Below are 27,088 nucleotides of genomic sequence, written 5' to 3'. Positions count from 1 at the left end.
TATCCCTATTAGTAAATCAAGGTTTTCGTTCTTCTTTTCTTTTTTTCTTTTGGTGGTACTGGGGTTTGAACTCAGGACTCTGCTTGTGAGGCAGGCACTCCATCTCTGGAGCCCCACCTACAGTCCTTTTTGCTGTGGTTATTTTGGAGATAGGCTCTTGCTGTTTGCCTAGCTTTGATTGCCATTCTGTTTTATTCTTCCCACCATTGCTGGGATGACAGGCACATGCCACCATGTCTAGGTTTTTTCCACTGGGATGGGGGCCTTGCAATTTTTTTTTTTTTTTGGCCTGGGCTGGCCTGGGACTTCAATCCACCTGATCTTAGTCTCCCACCTAGTTTGGAATGACAGGTGTGTGGTGCTGCACCCAGCTATTGATTGAGATGGGGTCTTGTGAACACTGCCTGGGCTGGCCTCAAACAGCAATCCTCCCTATCGAGCCTCCCAAATAGCTAGGATTATAGGTGTGGCACCTGGCTCCTTCTTTACAGTGGCATAGTCCCTCCGATACCACCCCACGGTACACTATCACACTTTATTCACCCATGGCCTCCCTGCTAGACCCTTAGGAAGTTTCCAGATTTTTGTTATTGCAAGCAATGCTACAATGAATAGCCATGTTTGCAAGCCACTTTGTATTTGGGCTGGTTCATCAGCCTAGAATAGATTCCTAGAAGTGAAATTAAGGGCCAAAAAGGGGTAAATCCATCAGTAATATTTTAGGCATTGACTAGTTCTCCTCCATATGGTATTGTATAATTAGGTCCTTTTCTTAGAAATTTAGGAAAGCACCTGTCAACCTACAATCTCACCAACAGAGTGTTTTAGCAAAATTTGGGGTTTTTACAATCTGGTAGCTGTGAATAGCAATAGTGTGCTTTTAATTTGTATTTTTCTTATCATCAATAGAATTGAGCATCTTTTTTTATATGTTTTTGGAGTTGGTTATCTTGGATTTTTCAGGCATAAAATCATATAATTTGTCAGTAAGGATGGTTTTACCTCTTGCTTTGCAATTTTATATTCCTTTGTTCTTTTCAGGTCTAATAGAGTTGGCTAAGATCTACAGTATAGTGTTAAATAGCCGTAGTTCTGATGGGCGTCTCCTCTCGTTCCTGACATTTGAGGGAAGGTCTGTAGTGTTTGCTTGTTCGTTAAGATTCTAGTTTTTGAGCTGAGATTTGTTTTTTCCTTTGTGTTAAGGAAGTGTCTATCAGCCCATAATCTATTAGTGTGTGTTTTTTTAATCAGGAAGGATTTTTTTCCAATCAATGCCCTTTCAACATCTGTGAAGACTGTAATGATTTTTTCCTTTGCCCTACTAATGTGATGAGTTTTATATTATTAGATTTTCTAATTAGGAACCAAATCACTACCTCTGATCTACATCAAGTCAGGAATGCAGACTGTGACCCGGAAGGAATTAATCATTTATTGCTTAGACATTCTGTCTTCTCTGTTACAGTTACTATGGGCTGACGGTTTGGTTCCCTGATATGATCCGGTATTTTCAAGATGAAGAATACAAATCTAAAATGAAGGTGTTTTTTGGTGAGCATGTGTATGGTGCCACCATCAACTTCACGATGGAAAATCAGATTCACCAACATGGGAAACTTGTGAATGATAAGTAAGTGTGTGACCATAGGCTTTCCTCAGTGTGACAGTCCCTTGGGCTGCCCTTGCGGGAGAGCCATGGGAAAGATAAGAGTTCAGTAAGGGAGGGAATGAGCTCCGAAAGTGTTGCATTCATCACTACCCATCATGGTGGCTAGAGGCACAATAATTCTGGTGGTGAAGTCAGTATTATGCTGACCCTAGTCATCCCCTGGCTGTAGGTAATTCATCCAAGGTGGAGCCATTTGACTGAGGTATTCAAGCCATCTTTCCTGAGAACCTGATCCTTTCATTAAAAGGAGTCACTATCACATGCAGAGAATGGATACTTTAGGGTGGAAGGTCCAGGGCTGGTTGGGGTTAAGGGGCTGTTTCCTTAAGATGCTTCACCCTCTGAGCACTGTCATACAAGTCCAGAGAGCCACTGTTACACACCAAGGAAGAAATGTTGTTCTGGCTTTATGAGAACACTTTGGAAATGTTGAAAACTAACAGACATCATGGGTGAGTAGATACCACCATGAGGTCACATGATATGATGTCATTCTCTGCAGAGATGAGCTCAGTGAATTCATTTATGAAGCTCCCAAAGTTGAGTCATGCTCTGTTTTGATAGTGAAACGAGAGTAATGACAATAATGCCAATTACAATAACTATGGAAGCCAACGTCACTGAGCACTTACTTCTCTGTGACAGTCAACTGTCATAGCTGCCCGACCAAAATTCTCATTTAATCCTCAAAAAACTCCAAGAGATCAGAAATATGCTCTTTGTTTTACAGGTGAGGAAGCAGAAACCGAAAGAGCTGAGTAACTTTCTCAAGGTCACATAGCTTATGTAAATAAGAAGCTCTCTCTCCCACCCCAGCCAGGTGTTCAGATTCTAGATTTTATAAGAATACCATCAACTACAAATATTGTCTCGCTGGGGAACCCTCCATTCCCACAGGGTCCTGATTCATACACCTTCTGCCTTAAAAAATTAACTGGCCAGGCGTGGTGGTGTATGCCTCTAATCCCAGTGTTTGGGAGGCTGAGGCAGGAGAATCTCCAGTTCAAGGCCAGCCTGGGCTACATAGTGAGACTCTGTCTCTAGAAACCAACCAACCAAACCAAAAATTAACCACAGTGCCAGGTCTTGGAGTTCTAAGACTTAGGTCTGCAGAAGTGGGACTTTGGGTCCACTCTGTCTTTTTGGCTTTTCTCAGTTTCAGGGGTCAGGTATGGTGGTGCACACTAGCTATTTGGGAGACGGATCTGAATGCTGGTCCTGGGCAAAAGCAAGAAACCCTCTCTGAAAAAAAATGAAGTAAAAAGGGCTGGGTGCTTGGCTCAAATGATAGAACACTTGCCTAACAAGTGCAAGACCCCGAGTTCAAATCCCAGTATTGCCAAAACTTCTCTCAGATTTCCTAGGCTTTTAGCAAGTGGCTGGGTGGAGGTGAGAAGGAAGTGAGATCTGATAAAAGCAGTGATTTCACTTTGCAGATTAGGATGCCTGGGGACCATGGAGTTAAGTGTCAAGGGCTCAGAATGCACAGATATTGCAAGAAGTGTCTGAGTGTAGACGTAAATACTCTTCATACACATATTTCACCAGGCTTCTGTGTTTCTAATGCACATAGATGTTTTGTGTAATTATTGAAATATAAATTCCTTCAAAACTTTTAATGAGTTCATTGTAGGTTCTATGTTTTTAAACCAGCCAATATAAAAGTAAATCCACTATTGCTTGGAGTCTGTAATTTTTCCTCCTAGAAAATTGTTTGATACAAAACGTATTTTTCTCCTTGGGGTGATTAGGAACCTTTGAAACTGATTTAAGAAATACACTTTTCTTGCCATGTGCAGCCATCTGCTGGTGATGAGGTGGAAGACACCTCATTTTTGAAAACCCCAAGCCTGAGAAGTTAAATATGAATAACTAGTTGGTCTCTAGCTTCTTTGGGGGATGGGCTTTCTTTCCTTTGGGGGAGTATTCCCTTTTTACACTACCCACACTTTGCTGTTTTAAAACTTGGGTGAAAATTATTTATTTTATTGACTATCACACATAGGGGGAAATGGCCTCTGTGTAAATAGGGCTTCAGACTTCATCTGTGTATTTGTCAATACAGGAAATCCTATTGAAATCTAAACCTCATTCTGCTGTGAAAGTAATCTCTTTGGTCCCATGGAGAAATGAGAGGCTACAGACTGGTTTTGGCCAGTTTCTGCCCCCTTGGGGCATCTTATGGGACCTGTTAGCAATGAGTTTCCAAATACCCTTTGCTTCAGGTTTATTTTTGGAAGAAAAGCAAAAGAATAAGTTCATGTTTTATATCCTGAGTCAAAAATGTCAGGGCAAATCTCCCTTATTATTATTAATTAAAAACAGGATCACTCTCATTCTTAAGTATGTATTAACTAATTAATTAGTTACCTTATCCTCTCCTGTTGGGGAGAAATCTCTGTTTCATAGGGCTGACTTCTGTGAGGAATAGGAGGGGAAAGACATTCTCTTGACTTAAACTCCTTGGATATCAGGCAGATGAGCCTGAATTCTGTGTGTGTGATGGGTCATGACCCTGGAAGCAATGTCCTAATCCTTGGGTTTCCTCATCACAGAAAGGAAAGTCAGTTCTGTGTTTTGAGCACCCAGGGTTGGATCCTCGCAGATGATTTACAGGTGGAGAACAGAAACGCTTTCCTGAGTTTTGATTAAACGTCAAAAGTGAGTAGCTGAGGATTAAAAGGAAGCCTGCAAGATTCACCTCTAAAATGAGGCCATAGTACAGTACCCATGGTGTGTGGGGGTGGGGAGGGAGAGAGAGAGCGAGAGCAAGAGAGCACAAGACAGCAATGAACAAGCAGCAAAGAGAAGGTTGACCTCACACACTGCACTGAAATGTCACCTTCACTGCTGAGGCTCTTTTTAGTGGGGCATGAATAAATTTTTTTTCAGCTACAGTGGGGCCAATTTCAGTACAGTAAAGTTCCTTGGAAATGCCAGTGGTGGCCAGTGAGCAAGGCATTTTCTGGCTTCTAGGTTTGAGAAAGTAGCCAGGACTGGGTTCCAGCCTTGATGATCAGTTGCTAGCTGAGCCATCCTGGGCACATGCCTGAACTGTGCAAGGATCAGACTCCACATTGGAAACTGATGATATTAATATAGGATGTGTACCACAGTTCATAGTCACTCAATATAGGTCCTACATAGTTCTTGTGGAGAGTCAGATATTTTGTACTTTGGCCACACAAAATAGGATTTCTTTCCTCCTGTCAAATGTTTGCATGTTATTGCAAAAAATTGGAATCCCATTGACTTTTATGTGTCTATTTCATGTCTTACTGATCTTTTTTTATGATTCTAATGGTTTCTCTCTTGTTATTGTTATATAATCTCATCACCTGCAAATTACTATTGCTTTGTTTCCTTTCTTCTTTTTTTGCTATTAAATATTTCAAATTTGTGAAGACTAGAAAGTAACACAAACAACTCTATTCAGAACACCTGGCTTTATAAAATCGTAAACCATGGTACATTTACTTCCCATTTGAAAATAGGTTAAAATCCTTATGTTAATCTTCTTTCCTTTTTTTTGGTGCCGAGGATTGAGCCCAGGGTCTTAAGCACGCTAAGCACGTGCTCTGCCTTCCAGCCCTTGTGTTAACATTCTTAGTTCTATTCCTTTCTCTCTCTGGAGGGAGAGACTTTACGCTCATGCATGCTTTTGTACTTTTCCTATATAAATATAAAGAGTTATTATATATTTAACATATTTATGTGTAAGTGGAAATATCACAAAATAATCTTATATGCTTCAAATTTTAGATAAACATCATACTATGTTATATATGTGTATGTTAATTATTTTCATGTTAATTATCATACTATACATCTTGCAAATTGTTTTTTGTATGAAATTAGGGTTTTGAGAAATCTGTGTGTTGGTTATTGTAGCTATGTAACTCATTTCATTTAATTTAAATTTCGTGACATTCATATTCCACAATGTATTTTTTTATTCTCCTTTTGATGGACATTTAAATAGCTGACTTTTTTTTCCTATTACAAATAGTGCTGCCCAAAGAACTTTTTAGGAAAGTTTTTCTAGCCTATATTCCTAGATGTCGAATCGCTGAGTGGAAAGAGTCTTTTGTCTTGGACGCATTCTCACGAGAAGTCTTTTGTGTTTCCATCTTTGTTTTTCTGTATGTAATGTAATTTTAAAGATCTTACTTCTTTCAATATTTTCCTTTTACAGTTGCTAGTCATCTGTTTGCACATAGTATGTTTGGCTTCCTCTTCCTCTTCTTCTTTTGGTGTTTACTGTATTTGAGGTTCTCTGAGTTTCTTGGACTTATGGCTTGGTCTTTCTCATTACTTTAGGGAAATTATTTATCATCATATCTTCAACTGTGTTTTCCCCCAAATTCTCTCTTTTTCCTGCTGCATTCCAGTTGCATGGTTAGACTGGTATTTTCCCATACCTCTTAGATACTCTTTTCTGTCTCCTTCTATTTTTCTCTTTGTGTTTCATTTCTTAGTTATATATAATTTCAGTAATTCCTTTCTTTGCCATGATTCATCTCCTGATGAGTCCATCCAACATATTCTTAATGTCTGGTATTGCATTAAATTTGCCAGGCACCGGTGATTCACAGTGGATCATGGTTCGAGGCCAGCTTGGGCAAATAGTTCATGAGAGCCGCCCCCATCTCCAAAATAACCAGAGCAAAATGGACTGGAGGTGTGGCTCAAGCTGTAGAGTGCCTGCTTTGCCAGCACTAAGACCTGAGTTCAAATCCCAGTCCCACAAAATAAATAAATAAATAAATTCTAGCATTTCTAGTTTTCTTCTTATTACAGTTTGCATTGTTCTGATGTAATTACCTAACTGTTCATGCCTATTATCCACATTTTCCTTCAAGGATTTAATATGTTAGTAATAATCATACTAAATTTCCCCCTGAAAGCTCCAGTATTTATGTCATACCTGAGTTTTGTTTTATCAATTACTATGTCTTAGCCTTCATGGTGGTTTATTCTTGGTTCTTTGTGTATCTTTTAATTTTGGGTTGCAAGCCAAATATCTTGCATAGGACAATAGAGCCCAAGAAATGGGTACCCATCCTTTGCCAGCTTTTATAGTGTGTGGGATGTTGAGTCAATCCAGTCAGTAGCTGAATTCCATTGCTCCCCACATTTTCTCCTGCCATTTTGTAGTTATTCCTTCTCTGACCCCTAACTCTTGGTAACTAGTTTATGTTATATAAATGAAACCCTATCTTATGAAACTGTTGGGACTTGCCTTGTTTACTTGGCATAATAAATTTTGGATTTGTCCACGTTGCTGCATGGATAGCAGTTTGTTTATTGGTATTATGGAGTAGTATTCCATGATATGAATGAACCACTCATTTTACTTATCCATTTAACAGTTGAAGGGATTTTGGGTTATTTCTAGAGTTTGCAATAATTAGTTTTTTGTTTTGTTTTTTTACTTAGGACACATGCAACAATATTTATATATGAACTTGTTCTACTGATGCTAATTTAGCAATTGCTTTTATTTTCATTATTTCCTTTTTTTCTTATGTTCCAGCTTTTGGATTCTGCCTCAGTTATTAGTCCCAAAGGCAGTACATGTGCGAGGGTCTTTGAAAAGGGAAAGTGTAAAGATGATGATTTTAGCACTTGTAAGAGAAGGGGAGAGGAAGTTGGATTTACTGCCAGATCCACTGAGATACAAAAATATATGTCCTTCAGCAGCATATCTGATTGACATTGGCACTAGGATTTCCCATCATAAACATTTTCTCGTTCTCTATGAAATAATATTTCAGAATTTGCAGAAGTCAGCCATTGCCTAAGTCCATTTACTGATTTCTTCCTCAGGGATACACACAGTTTAGGCATGCCTGAGTGTAGAACTGTATCCTAAAGCTGGAAAAGGCTAGCTCCTTTTCACACCTGTTTTCCAAATCTTTAAATGCTGGCCTAGGCAGGAGAGCAGACTTGCTTGAGATCTGTTGGTGGTTAAGTCCTGAAAGCTGGGCTCTTCAGCTTTGGGAGAATGGCATCAAAGTTGGGGTAAAGACCTGGTGTCTACATTTGGAGAAGGTAACAAGCTATGTAGCGCATCAGGCAAGAATTTGCTTCCCCTGTTCTTTAAGCAAATTGGGCCCAAGAACATGTTTTGTGAAGTAAAGGACCCTCTGGTTTGCTTTCCTTCAGAGTAGGAGCTGATATACGTGACCATGTGGTAGATGGGGTGGCAGTTGTAATTTATGTGAAAGAGAATTTCTACTTTAAAAAGAAGGCAAGCCAGGGTTTTGGGATTGTACTCTACCTTATACCTGCTGTTCCTTCTGCCTGGATTGCACTTCCTCCTCTTGGAGAGCTTTTCTGTCTCTCAGGATGTCACCTGGTGCTTATCTTGGTAATTACCACACTAGATTTTAATCACCAGCTTCTCATTACCTCTTCCATTAGACTGAGTTTGTTGGGGGTGATACCACTAAACCTAAACATGGTGACCAGATAAGTGACTTTGGAGTGGTTTAGATCACCAGGTAGAGCTGACATGAAATATTTGTAATGATAATCCTGTCATAGAACCTCAGGGTCACCAGTGGCTTCCTTTTTTTTTAAAGGATAAGTAGATACTCAGACTTTTGCTAACTTTTCTTTCAGCCTCTGAACTCTCTTGAATGAATAGCATTGGTCACATTCAGTATATGAATTAGAGATTAGAGATGATTTATCAAAGGACTCATAAAATATGTGTTGATCCTTTCTCCTTTTACCTCTTCCCTTATAACTTTGGCTTTTTATAGCCCATTTGGAGATACATTTTTAAGGTCTGCCTGTGTCAGACTCATTTGTGATTTATGGCTGTTTTCTTACCTACCCTTAGAAGAATATTAAAATATCACCAAAGGCCACATTACCAGCCTATTATTATATTAAAGAGAAGGATAAATTAAGAAAATGGCCCGAGACAGTCCCCAGGAATAGCCATTTTGAATAAACACATCTGACATGCAAATTTTGAAATCACAGGCATCTTCCTGTAATAAAATGATTACTAATTAGTTTTTCTATGGAAACTTGAAGAACTTAGGACAGTTTTTGGAGGCCCCAGTTTAACTGTCTATAGCAAGTTTGCTCTTAGGAAAGATTATTTAAAATAATTTGATTTTTCTAGACCAGCAATTCTCAAATTTTTGCAAGTATAAAAATCTGGTCTCTGTCTAGGTGATTATGGCTCAAGAGGCAAGGTTGGAAAGTAGTACCTGGGTTCTTTAACAACACCTATTCACTCTGTGGCAGGTGGTCTGGGGATCTCTTTGACAAGCACTTGCCCAGGTCTTATTGGGTGGGAGGTCTTTTTGTAGAAGCTAATGATATGTGGCTCTAGGAGGCTCTGAGCAGAACGTGGTATAGGGTGTAGCATAAAGGATGCTGGGTAATGGCCAATATATGTGGACAGGGAGTGAATTATCTCAGGGCCTGGAGAAGAATAATGCCCAGAATGCCTGGCACTACTCTATCCCTATAATTTCCACTGTATTACAGTTGTCTGACTACTTGTTTGTTTTTTCCACATAGACAGGAGGACAGGGACCATGATTTCTTCTCTGTACCTACAGCACGAAGAACCATGCTGGGTGTTTTCTGAAGACTGAATATGAAAATAAATGAAAAAAATTAATGAATTAAATTGAATATGTAAATTAACAAATAGATAAATGAATAAAAGGGTTGTAATTATTCATAAAAGAAGATTTATCCAATGGCTTCCAGCCTAAAAATTTGACTAAGCAACAGAGTAATGTTAACAGATGTGAGATAGATTTGTAAATGTATTATTGTTCTATCCCCTAAATTAATGCAAGAATCAGAGCACTGCAAGTGTCTCCAAAGTGCATCTGTTCCTCATAATTATCTAGGTGCCTTCCCCACTCATTGACTAAATGATTGTAAGTGAAAAAGTAACAGATGCACTTGGTATGAAGTGACCATTACGTTTATCTCATTTCTGTCCTCATCACATCTATCTATCATATATATATATATATATACATATATATACGTATATATACATATATATATGTATATATACATATATATATGTATATATACGTATATATATGTATATATATATATATATGTATGTATCTATCATCTGTCTGACCATCTATTATTTATGTTTGCATGCATGTATATATGTATGTATGTAGTAATCCATTGCCATTATAAACAATAATGCATTGAAGGCCATAAATGTATCTCTTTGAATAAATGAGCAAATGTATGTAGGACAAAATTTCTACTGGTATTTCAGCTGGTATTCTTAGGTCAAAGAGAATGTGTATTTTATTCATTTTATTTATTTATTTATTTATTTTTTGAGACAGGGTCTCAAAATTCAAGACCAAACTGGTTTCAAATTCTCTATGTACCCCAGGCTGGCCTTAAACTTGCAATCCTTCTGCCTCAGTCTCCTAAGTGCTGGTATTACAGGTGTGCACCACCATTCCTTGGAATGTGTATTTTAAATTTTGCAGAATTGCTCTCTGAAGAGGCTGCATTGTTTAAATTCTACCATTGGGGTGATTGACAGTGCCCATTTCTCAACATCTTTGATGAGTAAATTTAAAACTGAAAATTCAAAGGCCTTTACAAATCTATTGCTTTCAGACCTTATAGGGTCAATCTAGGTACCTGCATGTTTTTAAGGCTCCTGAGAAAGTGACATGTCCAGACTTTCATTGCATACTAGTTTACATTTCTGTCATTTTGAGGCAGAAGGCGCATGGACTTTCACTTGGGGACCATCAGGTTGGCACATAGTCCTCCTTACGTACCTGGACTAGACACCATTGTCCACGGACCTGAAGCCAGTCCTGTGAATAAACAGCGAAGTGATGGGAAACTGGTCTGCCTTGAAAATGATGGTCTGGAGCCTTTTCTTGGGCAGCTCTTCTTGTTTTTGCTTTTGTCTTTTCCACTTCAGCTCAATTCTCCTTTTTTTTGCCTTGGATGAATCACCTAGTGATAATGTCTTTCTCCACAGGTTCACAAAGATGTACTTTAAACATGTACTCTTTGAGGATACGTACTTTGACAAGTGCTACTTTGAAGACGTTACATCTACTGATACCTATTTTAAAAACTGCACCATTGAATCAACCTTTTTTTATAACACAGGTAAGAACACAGGAGATTGGGTAGAATGCAACAGGGTGGGCTGGTGTCTTAAGAACCAATACACACAGTCAGGAGCTTCAGGAGGAGGGCGGTATTCATAGATACCAGTGCCAAGGCTCAGCGTACAGAAATGGATTCCAGCCCCAGGGATGGCATAAGTTAGATGCAGAGCGTTCACCCAAGCATTTAATTTATTTGCATCTCAGCTTTTTATCACATAGAAAATAGAAGCCCAAGTTCTGACCACGTGTTCTCATCTGAATGAAACTGATGCTATATGCTTAAGGGTCTTTGGTAGGAACAATGCATGACACCAGTAAAAACCAGCATCCTAACAGGGCTGCATTTTACGTATGGCTATTCTTTTTTTTGACATTTATTTATTTATTTTTCTAGTTTTTATTAGGATGTATTAATTGTACAAAGGGGTTTCATTGTGATATTTCCATACATGTATATAATGTACTTTGATCAAATTCACTCATTGTATTACTCTTTCTTATTTCCCCCCAACCACTTTTTAAACAAATTTAACAGGTTTCATTATTCTATTTATTGGTGGGACTGGGGTTTGAACTTGGGGTTTCATGTTGCAAAGCAGGCACTCTACTGCTTGAGCTATACCTCCAGCCCATTTTGCTCCAGTTATTTTGGAAATGGAGTCTCTCACATTATTTGTCTGGACTGACCTTGAACCACGATCCTCCTGATCTCAGCCTCTCAAGTAGCTAGGATTGCAAGCATGAGCCACTAGAGACCAGTTCATTATTTTATTTTCATACATGTATATAAAGTACTTTGGTCATATTCACCCCCCATCTTCATCCTCTCTTTTCACTCTAGTGCACTAATCCCCACTGCTGAGTAGTCCCCATTCTACACTTCTCTCATCCATTTTTTAAAGGTCTAGATTCTGCATTGAAGAAAGAACATGTGACATTTGTCTTTCTCAGTCTGGGTTAGTGATTTCACTTAACATGATGATCTGTGGTTGCATATGATGTATAATTTGAACCTTGCACAATCCAAAACTGTGCTTTTGGGATGATAAATGAAAAAGGAAAATTACCCCTGTTTAGACTTTATGCATAAAGCCAGATGCTAAGAGTATCTTACAATCAGACTATTTCTGATTACATGATTAAAAAAAGAAAACAAAACCCACAACATTTCCCTACTCCACCACTCCTTGTTACTCCTCCTCCTTTCATCATAGATTAACATCGTGCCAAGTGCAGTTGGACATAAGGAAACTAACCGAGCTTTAGCAGGGTGTCACTCACTTTGTCTCATTTGAGACAAGTACTATTATTATACCCATCTTAAGCTAAGGAAACAAACTACAACAACTTACCAAGGTCACAGCTAGCAAGGCGACAGAGCTAGGATCCATTCCTCAATGGCTTGCATTATTTCCTGATTTAGGCCTTCTCCCTGGCATCAGCACCGAGAGATAGTTTATATATATAAGAACGTCTTTTTCCTCCTTGATCTCAGCTTCAACACTTTTAATACTGTCTCTAAATATCCCTCATTAATAATCCTTTCAGAGACTTGCCTTCCTGAATTTCTTGTTAGCTTGACCTTAAAAAATAATGAGTCTAAGAAATTGACTATTTGTCAGTGAAAACTGGCATATCCTTTTATTCTTTTAAGTTTTAATGATGCCTCTTCATTTGCGAACTCTGAACCTGAGATTTTTGCAAACAATTGTAGTCAGGTAATGTCAGAGCTCAGAGAAGTAATGGAGGTAATCAGGTGTATGGCTTTAATTTTATAGACAGAGTCACAGGAAAATTTTAAAAGGTTAGTGGCAGAGTCAGCTCTCCAAACCCACCTTTCTCTATGTAGATCTTTTCTGCAAGGACAGCTGGTCTTTGAAGGTGTGAGAAGATGTGGACTGTTTCTATAGCAAATGTTATTTTTAAGATTGTTCGGGTTTCTGCAGACTGTAACCTGGGCTCTGCAGTGGATGGCTTAGCCTGGACCCAACTCTTCGGTGTTTTGCTTCCCTACACTGGGTAGCTGAGCAGCCCAGTCACTATGGCCTTCAGTGTCACCTGATTGGTACAAATAGGACTGTTATCCAACTGGAGAGATGATGTATCTAAAAATGTCCCTTACATTGTTAGCTTTATTTCTTCTTGTTATGGGAGCTTCAATAGGTCATTACATTTTTGGGAGTATTTCTATTCATCCATTCTTAGACATATGTCATCCTGACTTTGAGGTCATAGCCTGTCCATGGAAGGGGCATGACTTTATTCCTGCCTATGCCCCGCCCACTCATGAACCAAAAGTTTCCTTCTCTCCCCAGATCTCTACAAACACAAGTTCATCAACTGTCGGTTCATCAACTCCACCTTTCTGGAGCAGAAGGAGGGCTGCCACATGGACTTTGAGGAGGACAATGACTTCCTGATTTACCTCGTCAGCTTCCTGGGCAGCCTGTCTGTGTTGCCTGGGAATATCGTTTCTGCCCTGCTCATGGATAGAGTTGGAAGACTCAAGATGATGGGTGAGTTGCTGGAGATGGGGCAACTGGGCTTCCCTGAGCTAGGACAGTGGCTCTTAAGGGCATCGAAGTAGTAGAATGATTTTTTTTTTTCTTAAAGAAATCATGCATGAGAAACCTACCAGGAAAGATGGAGTCTACTGTTACCAGAGCCTGGGAGGCTTCTGGATAGCTCTGGTCTGGGGAGTGACTCTGTCATTTCCAGTCTTGTTTTATTAGCGTTTCCATAAGGATATTAAAATCTATCCACTCTATTTGCTGTGTAAGATTACTATGAAAAAAATAGAAAATGTTCTTGGAAGTTTGATGATTTAACATAGATATTACTTTTGTTATTTAATAGTTAATAACACTTTGGGCTTTGGAGTTGGACAGACCCATGCTGAAATCTCACCTAACTGCTGTTTGACTTTGAACATGTTCTTTACTTCTCTAGGTTTTTCTTCCTTCCCTCCTTCCTTCTTTCCTTCCTTCCTTCCTTCTTTCTTTCATTTATTTGCAGCACTGGGATTTGACCTCAGGGCCTTGTACTTGCTAGGCAGATGCTCTACCACTTGAGCAACGATCCTCCCCCCCACTTATTTGATTTTTTTAGATAGTAACTCTCACTTTTGCTCAGAACTGACCATGGACCTTGATCCTCCTACCTATTCCTACCACGTAGCTGGCATTGCAGGGCATGCCACCACGAATCCTGGCTTGTTCTTTGAGATAGTGTCTCATTAACTTTTTACCCAGGCTGGCCTCAAACTGTGGTTCTCCTATCCCTGCCTCCCAAGTAGCTGGGATTGCAGGTGTGAATCACTGCATCTGGACTTGACTTACTTGTTTATGAGGATACCTATAGACAGCTGGAAGGGTTTTATGAGGTTCTTTAAAAATGGTGGCTATATCCATATGTGCCTAGCTTCATTCTATCAGGATTTGCAGCCATTTGTTACAGAGGCAAAACGTCTACACTGAGGGCGAGGGAGAATGTGTGTTAGAATATGAGTAAAAGCCAGGGGTGGGCAAGCAGGAGGCATATTAATAAAAATGTCAGTAAGGGTCTGTCTTAGGGGTGTTGTAGATCAGAACAATTAATACCAAGTTTTCTAGTAGCAAAACCCAAAAGGAAACAAAGAAATCACAGTCACTTTGTTGGAGAAGAGAAAACTGATCAGGTCTTCATGGGGAGGAAATCTTTTCCTGGCATTTGACTCATGTTGAATATTATTATTATAAAAAGGAGCGTGAATATTCAGAATGGAGGGCACAAGAAATGCCTGTGATTTCAGCCTTTTAATCTCTTGGGGAGGGTGAAGAGTGATCTTGCAGGTGTGGCTGACTAAGCTCTATCTCTGTTAGAAGCAGGGCACTCATCAGTCCTGAAGTCACAGGAGAAAAGGGACAGGGGCACACTAATTTCTGTAACCTCAAGGCCAAGCTCCGTGACCACCATAGAGCTGACTTTGGTAATGATGCTGGACTCATCAGAGCCAGTAAGATGGCCCTGGTGCTACAATGGCTGGAAGTGCTAGGCTGTCACCAGAAGGCACTGTGGGATGGTGCCCTGGAAGACCCAGGGGGTCGTCTCTGCCAGGCTGAGCTTTTAAGTGTGTACAGCTTCTTTTCCTTCTCTCAGCTTCCACTCTATCGCTATTAAAATAACATCTCTATTTGCACAAATGAGATAAAGACAGCAGAGGGGTGACACTTCTGCCATGTTGTCACTAGCTTCCTGAGTCCAGAGTCTATGGCCAAGTCTTGATATAGCTGAGGAAAGCCTGGGAGAGGCAGGGTCTGCAGGTTGGGGTGGAGTGTGTGTATGACAAGCCACACGATCCCAGGCAAGGCTGGGCAGAGAGGATATCTTTCTTGTTGTGAAGCACCTCTTGTCATCTGCACGCATCCCAGTCACAACTGATTTTTGTCTGCCTAATAAAAGCCTGCCCACTATTTAAATTAGAGGCCTAGGACTATCACTTAGTAATTTATCTTTTCTTTTCTTTCTTTCTTTCTTTCTTTCTTTCTTTCTTTTTCTCTCTCTCTTTCTTTCTTTCTCTCTCTCTTTCTTTCCTTCTTTCTCTCTCTTTCCTTCCCTTCTTCCCTCCCTCCCTTTCTTCCTTCCTTCCTTCTTTCTGTCCTTCCTCCTCCCCTTCCCTCCTTTCTTCTTCCCTCCCTCCCTCTTTCTTTCTCCCTCTTTCTTCCTTCTTTCTCTCTCTTTCCTTCCCTTCCTCCCTCCCTCTTCCTTCCTTCCTTCTTTCTTTCTTTCTTGATGGTACTGGGGTTTGAACTCAGGGCCTCACACTTGCTAAACAGGCACTCTAGCACTTGAGCTGCTCCACTAGTTCTTTTTGTATTGATTATTTTTGAGATGGTGGGGGAGTCTCACTTTTTGTCCAGGCTGGCCCGGTCTGTGATACTCTTATGCATGCTTCCCATGTAGCTTGGATGACAGGTGTGCACCACTGCACCTGCATTTGTTGAGATGGGGTCTTATAAACTTTTTGCCTGGGTTGGTTTTGAACTGCAATCCCGCTGATCTCTGCCTCCTGATTAGCTAGGATTACAGGTGTGAGCCACTGCCTGATCCTAACTGATGTCTCTGCTGTGTTCTGAGCTGGTCGTAAGCTCATTAACCGCTCAGACAGTATCTTCTTTGTCTCTGTGACTATCAGTGTTTAGGGGAGGGCCTGGCATCCTGTGGGTCAGCAGTGATATTCTCGGCATTCAGTAAATCCTGGCATCCTGTGGGTCAGCAGTGATATTCTCGGCATTCAGTAAATCCTAGATGCTCAATAAATATCCACTGCACATTGTCACTATGGGATGTGGCATTTCCCATGGCCGTCAGATCACTGTGGAACCTGCTGGAGCAGGTTTGTCCTGCTCACTCTGCTGCTGGGCTCTTGGCTGGGTGGAAGTCATTTCTTATTAACAGTGGCACAGTAGTTTTTTGAATGAGGCTGTTACTCACTCGCTTATTCATTCAATAAACACTTATTTATGCAATAGCCATTCTGTGTGTGACTTTGCAAGAAGGAGTGGGACACAGCAGTCACTGAGAATGTCAACATCCCCATGCTCAAAAGGCAAATGATAGATCATAAGAGGCAGACATAAGTTAGAGATTTCACTTAACAAACACTGAAATGCTTAATATGAGCCAGGCTGTGGTCCAGGCATTTCATAAATCTCAACACATTGAACTCCCTCTGCAACCCTATGATGCAGGAACTATTTTTAATCAACATTTTACAGATGGGAAAAGTGAGATAGCATGGAGAGGCTAAGTGGCTCAGTCAAGGTCACACAGGTATGCCTCCTATTGCAGGTGCATATCACCACGCCTGGCTTGTTTGTTGAGATGGCCTTGGACTGTGACCCTCCTGATCTCTGCCTCCTGAGTGGCTGGGATTGCCAGGGTGACCCACTGCACCTAGCATGGTCTTTCTTTTCTTTTTTGATAGGATCTCTTATCATTAACTCCATCAGCTGGAGTCCTGGTAGGAGAAGAATTCTCTCCAGATGATCCAGTAAAGAGACTGTAATGATGGGTTATCTTTAAGGTGTTGGAAGGTTTCTGAGAACAAATAAGGGAGCTGAGAGACTCGGATACTAGCAACAGTGGGAGGCAGTCCATACACCATAGTGGCAGGGTGACACAGTAGGGGGGAGACAGTAGTACTAACAGAACTGAATGGGGCTTGGACAAGAGCTGGGGTCCCGGACGGGTGCAGCCACTGCCAGAAAAGGGGCTGTTGAAGCAGGGTAGGGGCTGGGGAGAAGTACCCCAGACCCCCTTTCTCTCAACTGATAATGTGTGTCTGAACACTGCTGCACTGGGGACCAAGCCTTCTAGACATGAGCTTTTGGTGAACATTTATTATTTTTTAATTATTTAAAAAATTTCTTCTATGCATATGTGCATACAATGTTTGGGTCATTTCTCTTCCCTTCCTCCCACCCCGCTCCCCATTCCCCCCATCCCTTACTACCAGGCAGAAAGTATTTTGCCCTTATTTCTAGTTTTGTTGAAGAGAGAGTATAAGCAATAATAGGAAGGACCAAGGGTTTTTGCTAGTTGAGATAAGGATACAGGGAGTTTATTCACATTGCTTTCTTGTGCATATGTGTTACATTCTACATTAATTCTTCTCGAACTAACCTTTTCTGTAGTTCCTGGTCCCCTTCTCCTATTGGCCTCTGTCGCTTTAAAGTTTCTGCATTAGTTCCTTTGCTTTGAGGACATCAAATGCTATCTTGTTTTTTGGGGGTTTCTTGACTATCCTCACCCCTCCCTTGTATGCTCTCGCCTCATCATGAGCTCAAAGTCCAATCCCATTGTTGTGTTTGCCCTTGATCTAATGTCCGCATATGAGGGAGAACATATGATTTTTGGTCTTCTGGGCCAGGCTAACCTCATTCAGGATGATGTTCTCCAGTTCCATCCATTTACCTGCAAATGATAAGATTTCATTCTTCTTCATGGCTGAATAGTATTCCATTGTGTATAAATACCACATTTTCTTAATCCACTTGTCTGTAGTGGGGCATCTTGGCTATTTCCATAACTTGGCTATTGTGAATAGTGCTGCAATAAACATGGGTGTGCAGGTGCCTCGGGAGTAACCTGTGTCACAGTCTTTTGGGTATATCCCCAAGAGTGGTATTGCTTGATCATATGGCAGATCTATGTTTAGGTTTTTAAAGCCTCCAAATTTTTTTCCAGAGTGGTTGTACTAGTTTGCATTCCCTCAGTGGATGTTTAAAATTCAAACCAGGCTAGGCATATAGTTCATGCCTGTAATCCCAACTACTTAAGAGGTAGAGATCATAGGATGATTGTTTGAGGCCAGCCTGGGCAAAAAGTGAGTAATACACACTTTTTCAACACACAGGCTGAATGTGGTGTCATGTACTTGTAATCTCGGCTATGAAGGAGACATTAAGGAGGAAGGATCACGGATTGAGGCTGGCCCTGGGTAAAGAATGCAGGACTCTTTGAAAAGTAACTAAAGTAAAAATGTCTGGGGGTGTGGTTCAGATGATAGACTGCCTGCCTGGCAAGGATGAGGCCCTGAGTTCAAAACCCAGTACCACTAAAATGAAATAAAATAAAATAATAAAATAAAATTCAAACTGTAGCAGGGGTAAGTGGGAAAGGAACAGCATGAACCTTCTGGAGGTTTCTTTTGGGTAGCATGTTCACAGGTATTCCTACCGGAATGTAGTTTTTTCTTAAATTTATTTTTGACATTTCTTTAAAAATTAAAAATCATATTAAAATTTTTTAATTAAAAATTATATTTGCATCTACAGCGGCGTACAAAGTGTTGTTATGATATATACAAGAGAAGTGATTAAATCAAATGAATGCATGTTATCCATCACCTCACATTCTTCCCTTTCGTGGGGAGGCATTTGAAGTTTCCACTGTCAGCAGTTCTGAAGTAGGTAACACAGTGTTACTAACCGTAATCACTCTACTGAGCAAAGGAGCTCAAAGACTTCTTCCTCTATCTAACTGAAACTTTGTATCCTTTGACCAACATCTCCCTGTTCCAGCCCCACTCCCTTAGTCCATGGTAAATCCCAGTTATACTTTCCACTTTGGGTTCCACTTTTTAAAAATTCTACATATAGGTGAGATCATGTAGTATTTGTCTCTCTGCATCTGGCTTATTTCACTTAACAGAGGTAGTATCCGCCAGTTCCATCTATTTTGCTTCAAAGGATATTCCATTCTTCTTTGGGACTGAATAATATTCACTGTCTCTCTCTCTATATACCACATTTTCTTTTTCTTTTCATCCGCTGATGGACATTTTCATAGGAAACCTGGAGTGTTGGTGAATTATGCTGTGGTAATGTAAATTTCACCCTGCACATCTTTTATGGCCTCAAAATTTATTCTTTGTCTTGGCTATTGTGAATAGTGCTGATGAACACAGGAGGGAAGCTATCTCTTTGACCTACTTATTTCAAACATACAGTGGGTTTTTTTGACTGATATTTATCTCTCAAGCAACTAGAATAATACCTGACACATAACAGATTGTCAACAACCCCCTCCATCAGCCCCATTCCCAGTGTTTTGGGCTGGGGAGGGCCATAGAGAGGCAAGTCCACAGTCCTTCCTGGGGGTAAACTGCAGTGAGCTGATCCATGCAAAGGGCTCCAGTCCCATGGCTGGGATGCCATGTGTGGTTGAGACTGTGCTCTCTCTGTGTGTGGGATGGACCTCATTCCTCAGGTAACTCATCTGGTGTGGCTATGAGGATATGAGATGGGGCTATTCTTGTGGGTGATGGCCTTGTTCAAGACATGATCTTCATGCTTCTTCTGTCCTTGACCTTCCTCCACAGGTGGCTCCATGCTAATCTCAGCTGTCTGCTGCTTCTTCCTGTTTTTTGGCAATAGTGAGTCTGCAATGATTGGCTGGCAATGCCTGTTCTGTGGGACCAGCATTGCAGCCTGGAATGCCCTAGATGTGATCACAGTAGAGCTGTATCCCACTAACCAGAGGTCAGTTCTTCCTTTGGCTCCCCTCTAGGACTTGTTCAGACTTCTTTGGCCAGAAGGCTGCTTCCCACTAACTCCTGAACCAGGCACAGCCATCTTGGTTTCCCTGGTGTTTCATGCACCAAGCATCTCGGGTTATTCAGTTTCCCTGCATGAGGGATGGTGGAGGTCAGGGGATTGATAGTTGGGGTAGATGGCAAAGTACAAGAGAAAACTATGCTCAAGAAAGAGGGGATAACAGTGAAAAAACCTTCTGTGCCTTGTACTCCTCAAGAGAAGTAAGAATGGGCTTGCCACTGGGATAAAGGGAAAAGGTGAACTAGAATAATTCAGGGTAGAGGTCAAGAGAAGAACAGGTGGGAACAAGGCATGAGGGTTCAGGAAATTTGGATGCCCAGGGTCTACTTCTATTTTCTGCAAGCCATATGGGAAAGAGCCTGGTTTAAAGGCATAGGGTCAAGGCCATTCCTTGTAGTTGTTTCTCTGCATGGAGAGGGAATTGTGAACTTTAAGGACAGCACTTAAGTGGTTCTGTAGCCAAAAAGAAATGTGAAGTCATGTGAAAGTTGAGCAAATGAAAGTCTGAAAAATGTCTGAATGATGTTCCCAAAGTTAGTGATAGCAGTACTGGGATTTGGGTTGCTATAGAATATTATGGCATACCAAATTTGGAGCCCCACTATCCTGAACGAAAAACCATTAAGTTTTTAAAAAAAATAACAGGAGGAAAAATGATTATTTGAATGGGATGTTATCTTATATCTAGGAAATATAAGAGAATGAAGTAAAGAGACAATTAGAAACAATAACAGTTTGCATACATTGTCATTAATAAACCAATTTAATAACATAGGTTTTTAAAAAGATTGAAAGAGTTACAAATGCAATTTTTAACTTTTGATAGTCCAGTGGATAATAGCTGAGATCATAAAATACCTAGGGATAAATTTGAAACACAACTAATAAAACCATAAATGTCTTTGAAGATATAAAAGATTTAAATATATATCAAGATACACTTCATTTTGGATGATTCAGTCATATAAAATGCCAAATTTCATTTAGTTTCCTCTAACTTACAAGAGTGTATTCAAAATTCAATGAAATGTTTTCCCCCTGGGAACTTGGAAAAATTATTCTAACATTTATTTGGAAAAACATGCATGTGAAAAATATAAGAAAATGCTAAAATCAAAGCGAGTAGGATTGGGTGCTGCTAACTATAAAGCTACAGTTTGGTCTAGTTAAAGATAGAAATATGTAAAGAATTTGAAGTATAAAAACATACCGACATTATTAAACTTTTGGTATGGAAAAGAAACATTTGACTTTAGTTAGAAAGTGATAATGTGGAATATGGTGCCTGTAGAAGATGGGGTCATGACAGGATGAGTGGTTAATAATAATTAAGAGAGTGTCATTGAGGGATAGTAATCAGGATCCCAAATAACCATGGTCTTCTCTTCTATAGAACTATACAACAGGCAGTTCAGAATCTTAGGTTGTTGTTCTCTCTTGCTTGGTTTCTCCAGGATGAGACCATCTTTGTTCTAGGAAGCAGGATAGAAAGAAAAAAACACGAGGGAAGGCAGACCAAAGGCCTACTCATGACCTCTCTTAGGAAGTTTTTCAGTAGCTGCCACTTGAATTTACATCTCATTGTCCAAAACTAAGTAACATGGCCAGCAGCAGCAGCAAAGGAGTCTGGGAAATGTAATCTTACATTTGAAGAAAGAACATGTAGGAACAACTAGCAGTTTTTGCTACAAGAAGGTGTTATGAAGGGGGAACACTTGCACTTTCTGCTTTGGATATAGCTTTTATTCTTTCAGTATTTCAAAATTAGCAAAATTTGCCTGTAAACATTTTAAGACATGATATATTTGAGAAGATAATAAGAGCTCGAAGGCAATACTCCAAGTAGTGATTTCATTAGACATCCCTTACAACTTCATATTATTCTGTATTTCCTGTTTTGATGAAAATGAGAATGTGTTGCTTTTATATTTAGGAAACAATTCTCTCCCACACTTCCTCCTCTTGCAACAAGGAAATAACCCAGCCTTATTCATCTAATCAGGTCTAGAATTTCAGGATTATTTACTTTCCTCTTCTTTTGCAGGGCAACAGCCTTTGGCATCCTCAATGGATTATGCAAATTTGGCGCCATCTTGGGAAACACTATCTTTGCTTCTTTCGTTGGGATAACCAAAGTGGTCCCCATCCTTCTGGCTGCTGCTTCTCTGGTTGGAGGTGGCCTGATTGCCCTTCGATTGCCAGAGACTCGTGAACAGGTTCTGATGTGAACGACCTACAGGCAAAGGAAAGATGGAAAGGATCTTGTCCAGGAAACTTAACACAGCCATACTTCCTGCCTACCACTGTCCACAAGACACCTTGGACAGCCCAGCAGGAGAAGTTGATTTTGTGATTCCTAGTTTAGGACATACTTCAGCTGTCAATATGTTTGTAACTCAGGTGACTGATTTGGGGGTGCCATTGCCACCCTTAAGATGCCAAAGCTGTGTGCTTGGCTTCAGGTCTTCCTAGCTCAAGGCAGGGGGTGGAGCCTCGAGTGAGGACACACACTGAGCAAGGACTGTGTGTTTTCCTGAGATGCAAGGACTTATTTGCATTTCAGAATGAGTTTGAGGGTAAGAAACATCTAAGTTCATTCATCAAGGAGCCCAATGACTTAACAAATCAACTTGGCTAGAAGTTAGCATCATCACACAATTATTGAAAAATAGTACCCATATATTTTTGCATTTCAAAGTATCACTTATCATATTTTCCATTTGAAATCTGGCACAATAGCACTGAAGATATTCTGATATAGAAAACCAAATAAACAATATATAGAGAGAACCACTCTGCTCCCTGAGTGTCCTCACTTTTCCATGATGATGAGGTGATACATTTAAGAATGATATTTATTCCTGTTTTGCTCTATTCAAAGAAATTTAATGGGCTAGGTATTCTGTAAACTAAGTTTGTACATAACTTTCTTTGGGTTTTATTTCCACAAGTGGTACTGCAAATATTGCCAGAATTTCAGCCACATTTTGGGTGAACTTGGTGTCTGAGTTCTCAAGAAATTTGGTCTGATTAAGTGAGATGCAAGCAAAATTTCTTATAGCCATTGAACTTGCTGCAGGGAGTTTCCTTTAATTCCGGCCCTTTTCTTTGTGTAGGTGGAATGGTCACTCTTCTCTTGGACACAGGTCACTTATGAAGCTCAAGTTCCTGGGCTTCAGTACAGGCATTTGATTTTGCTGTTTACCAGAAACAATACAAAAGTGTTCTATGACCTCTGAAAGGCTCTTTGTAGGTGAGAATAAAACAGCAGGAATTGGGGGTGGGGGATGGGATGTGTAGCTACTGTTCTTCAAAGTGTCTATTCTTGTTACTTGTTTTAGCAGTAAAACATAATGCATATTTGTTATGATGGTCAGGACCCATGAGCATCTCTGCTATGGGTCCTGGTTCAGGGCTTTTGAAACGCAGGCCATTAACATGGGAGTTAGAGAATAAAATGGTAGTTCAATAAATCTTTCTTCAATGTTCTAGGAAAGCTCTTACCTGACATCTAGATTGGAATATGAACAGGACAGTGGATGGGGGGAGGAAGCCGGGGCAAACCACCCTGGCAAGGGTAAGGAATAGATTTAAATTTTGACTTCAGGGAAAAAGGAGCAGGGTTTCCATCTGTCTAGCAGCAGAAGTGACAGGGAACTGGAAGTTCCCACCATTGGAGGTGAACTTGCAGACCAGGAGAAAATCGTCTGCAAGAACTAGCTCACTGAGTTGATTCACAGCAAGCTTAAAGACTGTAAAGTGCTACACTTTATCAGAAAGCTCCAGAAACTTAAAACAGAATAAAACTGGCTCCATTAAGTGTTTTCAGTTCTGGAGATAATGCTTAGGTCCTGTGATACCTCGAGCCACCCTTGCAGTCCTCTTCATTAACAGGTGAGCAGGGAAAAGAGAAAATTTTCACAACACCTTTCTACCCTCAATCTGAGTGGTTCAAATGTTTACTCTTCTGTTTTCCCAAATTCTTTATTTAAACCACCTTTTTTTTTCTGTGCAGGGAAGGAGGACACATCAATTCATGGTTCCCCCCAATATAAATATATATAAATATATCACTGCGTATTAATATGTCTCTGACTGTTTTATAGGTATTAGCTAGCGTAATACTATGTTGATAACGAGAGACTATGTAATATACTGTAAGATACTTTCCATATTCCCGTGATATGAAATGCAATGGGTAGGATCATCAAAGAGAATTCGGTGAATTTGGGATTGCCATATTCCTTATAACATTTTTCTTCAGTGGAATAATGCAATTCAATGAGTCAGCGAGCAGCTGCCTTTGAAGAAACTCACAAGACAGAGCCTGCATTTCTAGTTTGATAGATCTTGGTAAATTTAAAATGTGATTAATATTTGAGTGCAGAGGTGGCTGCAATAATTGGTGAGTTAGTTCCATTTGGTATCTAAGCTCTAATTTCTTCATTGTCTTTATGGTTCCTTAAACTAACTACCTAATCAACCAAGGGCCATTCCTTGTCATCCATCATGAGGGCACATGTGACGGGTACAGCTATGGCCAGCGCCTTTCTCATGAAGGACTGTCTGGCACTGGTACCTAGCCACTGCCTAAATGCTGTCACTCCTGCTGAGATAAATGTGTCTTTAAAAATAGTCTCTGTGGCAGATCACCAGGGGGATCACCAGTGTTCTTGGGCATCTATTTCTTTTTCAGTTCATATTCTATCTTGAGAAACTCCTAACGGCATCCATGGAGGGTGAAAGGGATGAGAGCAAATCTGTTCACTGTTTGTGATGTATTTTGTGATGCCCAGTTTGGGGGTAGTTGCTTTCCATAGTCTCAGCTGTATCATGTCATCTTCTGATGCTGATTTCTGATCGTTTGTTTTATTAAAAATAATTCTTGAAAAAGGTGTGCCTGTGTGTGAAGTTTGTAGCACATTAGCTTGAGGTTGCATGATAAATAAGGTTCTCTGATACCTGATGTTAGCCCATAAAAATAAGACTAAAAATGACTGTAAGCAAATCTCTAAGAACTGGGATTAGAGGGTTTTTTTTTTTTCAGGCCCTAAGGACTTATTCCTAAATTGACTGACTCAGTTCCTTCTATCTTCTTATTTTGCATATGGGGAATTTGAGAGGTCAAATGATGTGACCAAGGCCACATGTCTACGTGGAATGGGGCAACCAATAGTTGCCCTCTGTTCTCCTGGACCATTCACTGAAAATTCACATCATTGCTTTAACTAAAACTAGTTGGAAGGATCAGCAAAATCATGAAGCAATGAGAATTCATCTATCTACCTAGCCACCTCTCCCTGCCCCCCCCTTCCGTCTTTCCTTCTTTCTTTTCCTTCCTTCCTTCCTTCCTTCTTTCTTTTTTCTATTGTTTTTTCTCTCATTCTCTCTCTTCCCCCATCCCTCCCTTCCTCCCTCCCTCCCTTCCTTCTGCAACTCCTCATTGAGCTACTACTGCACACCACTGTCTGTGCTAGACCGCAGGGTTACGGTGGTGAAAAACCTGGTCATTCCCTTGCCTTGTTCCACATACATGGGTGGTGAGATGGCTATTGTCATAGCACAGTGCAGGCCTTCAGTGGGCAGAATGCACCTCCTGCTTGTGAGGCCTGTCCACCTCCCTCCACTCCCGGCCAGCTGACTGTGGGCTCCTGCTCTCTCCAGGTTCTCTTTTGATGTAGGAATGTGCCAGTTTTTTGTCCTTATGAACCAGGTAAGGGAAAAGATGAATTTTCTGCAGACTTAATTGGTTTTTACTTAAGGGATTTTGCACAAACTTTGCAGGGAAGAAAGGACAGGGTTCAGGAATGTGAGTGGGACATTGGTTAATGAGGTGAGGCTCCCAGTACCCCTGGAAAAGATGTATCTATCTACACATCTGGCTTTTCTACTTGGCATCTTTGCTAACTGAGATTATACTGATGTAGCAATTGGGATTTAGTGAAGATTAGATGGGATGGGATATAATCAAACTCCCAAATAGTATAATAAATTAAAGGTTTATTTCTATCTTGTATGAAGGGAACATAGAGGAAAGGTGACCATGGCTTCTCTGTGATATGATCATTGGGAAACTGCTCCTTCTGACTTCAGACTCTAGTATATAGTTTTCATCTTTGAGACTGCCTCATTGGCTGAGTTGTCTGTTCAGACAGGGAGCAGAAGGAAGGACAGAGCAAAAGGGCTGCACCCCCTAGTTGAACCAGCCTTCCTCAAAATTGCTTTTCTGAAACCCCTCCTAGTTGTATTGAAATGGACGTCATTGCTCTCCCCATGTTGCCTGGAGGGAGGGAAATGTGGTGTTTACTGGGAACATAGCCCTTACTTCTCCAAGTTGATCCTGGTAGAAGGGAGAAAGGACTGGAAAATCGGTGCTTATTAAACTTTTGGGCACAGAAGAATAACTTGGCAGTGTGTTAAAACTCACACTGAGACCTGATTCCTGAGTCTGATTCAGAATCTGATTCAGTGAATCTTGGATGGGGAATGAAACTTGCCTTTTTGTCAAACTTCAAGTTGATGTGTATGGTGTTTATTCAGAACTATGTTTTAGTAGCACTGACAACCTGCCAATAGGCAAGTACATGGAGTTTTGGAGTAAGTTCCATTGTTCTGATAACTTAAAATCACCCCAAACAAACAGAAACTCATGAAAGCTATGAAAAACAAAAATCATCTTCCAAGAGTTCAAAGATACCAACTAGCAGCAGTATGTCAGTAACTCAAAAGTGTCAGGGATGGGATGTCCTGCCCTAGGGACCATGTGGCTTCCCTCAGGCCTTGTCCATGGGCCCCTTTCTTTTTGCAGGGCACTAACCACTTTCCAAGGCCCAGCAGAGGGTGAGCCCTTCCACCTGGGGCTAGTGATCTCAGTTTTGGCTATTTCTACCCAACATCAAATTTCATAAAGAAATAAACTTGTGACCATTGTGGAAGAAAGACAGTCATGGATGCTTTGTGATGTGATCACTGCCTGTTTTGACTTCAGACTCTAGTACACAGTTTCCATCTTTGAGGCTGCCTCCTAGGCTGAGATGGCTGCTGAAGTGCCAGTATTCATATCCACTATACAGTCAGGGAGCAGAAGGAGGGACAAGGATCAAAGGGATTGCATCTTCTAGTTGAGCCAGTCTCCTTCCAAATTGCTTTTGATCATGAAAGCTTTCCCCTAC

The 27,088-nt window shown here is 40.5% G+C and overlaps 1 protein-coding gene across 8 annotated transcripts in view; it reads left to right on the top strand.

Moving 5' to 3' along the window:
• Sv2b (synaptic vesicle glycoprotein 2B) overlaps positions 1-24,809 on the top strand; it is a 180,320-nt gene extending 155,511 nt beyond the window's left edge. For all 8 annotated transcript variants that reach the window (XM_020154402.2, XM_074062054.1, XM_074062047.1 and 5 more), the window contains 5 exons: positions 1,466-1,630; positions 10,683-10,816; positions 13,134-13,334; positions 19,682-19,841; positions 21,961-24,809. In XM_020154402.2, coding sequence (XP_020009991.1) covers positions 1,466-1,630; positions 10,683-10,816; positions 13,134-13,334; positions 19,682-19,841; positions 21,961-22,144 — 844 coding nt within the window. In that variant the 3' untranslated portion in view covers positions 22,145-24,809. The remainder of the gene's footprint in view (positions 1-1,465; positions 1,631-10,682; positions 10,817-13,133; positions 13,335-19,681; positions 19,842-21,960) is intronic.
• Positions 24,810-27,088: the final 2,279 nt, after the last annotated feature.

This window comes from Castor canadensis, chromosome 19 (genome assembly GCF_047511655.1).
Source record: "Castor canadensis chromosome 19, mCasCan1.hap1v2, whole genome shotgun sequence".
Lineage (NCBI taxonomy): Eukaryota > Metazoa > Chordata > Mammalia > Rodentia > Castoridae > Castor > Castor canadensis.
Note: the sequence above shows the minus strand (reverse complement) of the source record. Positions and strands in the feature narration are given on the sequence as shown.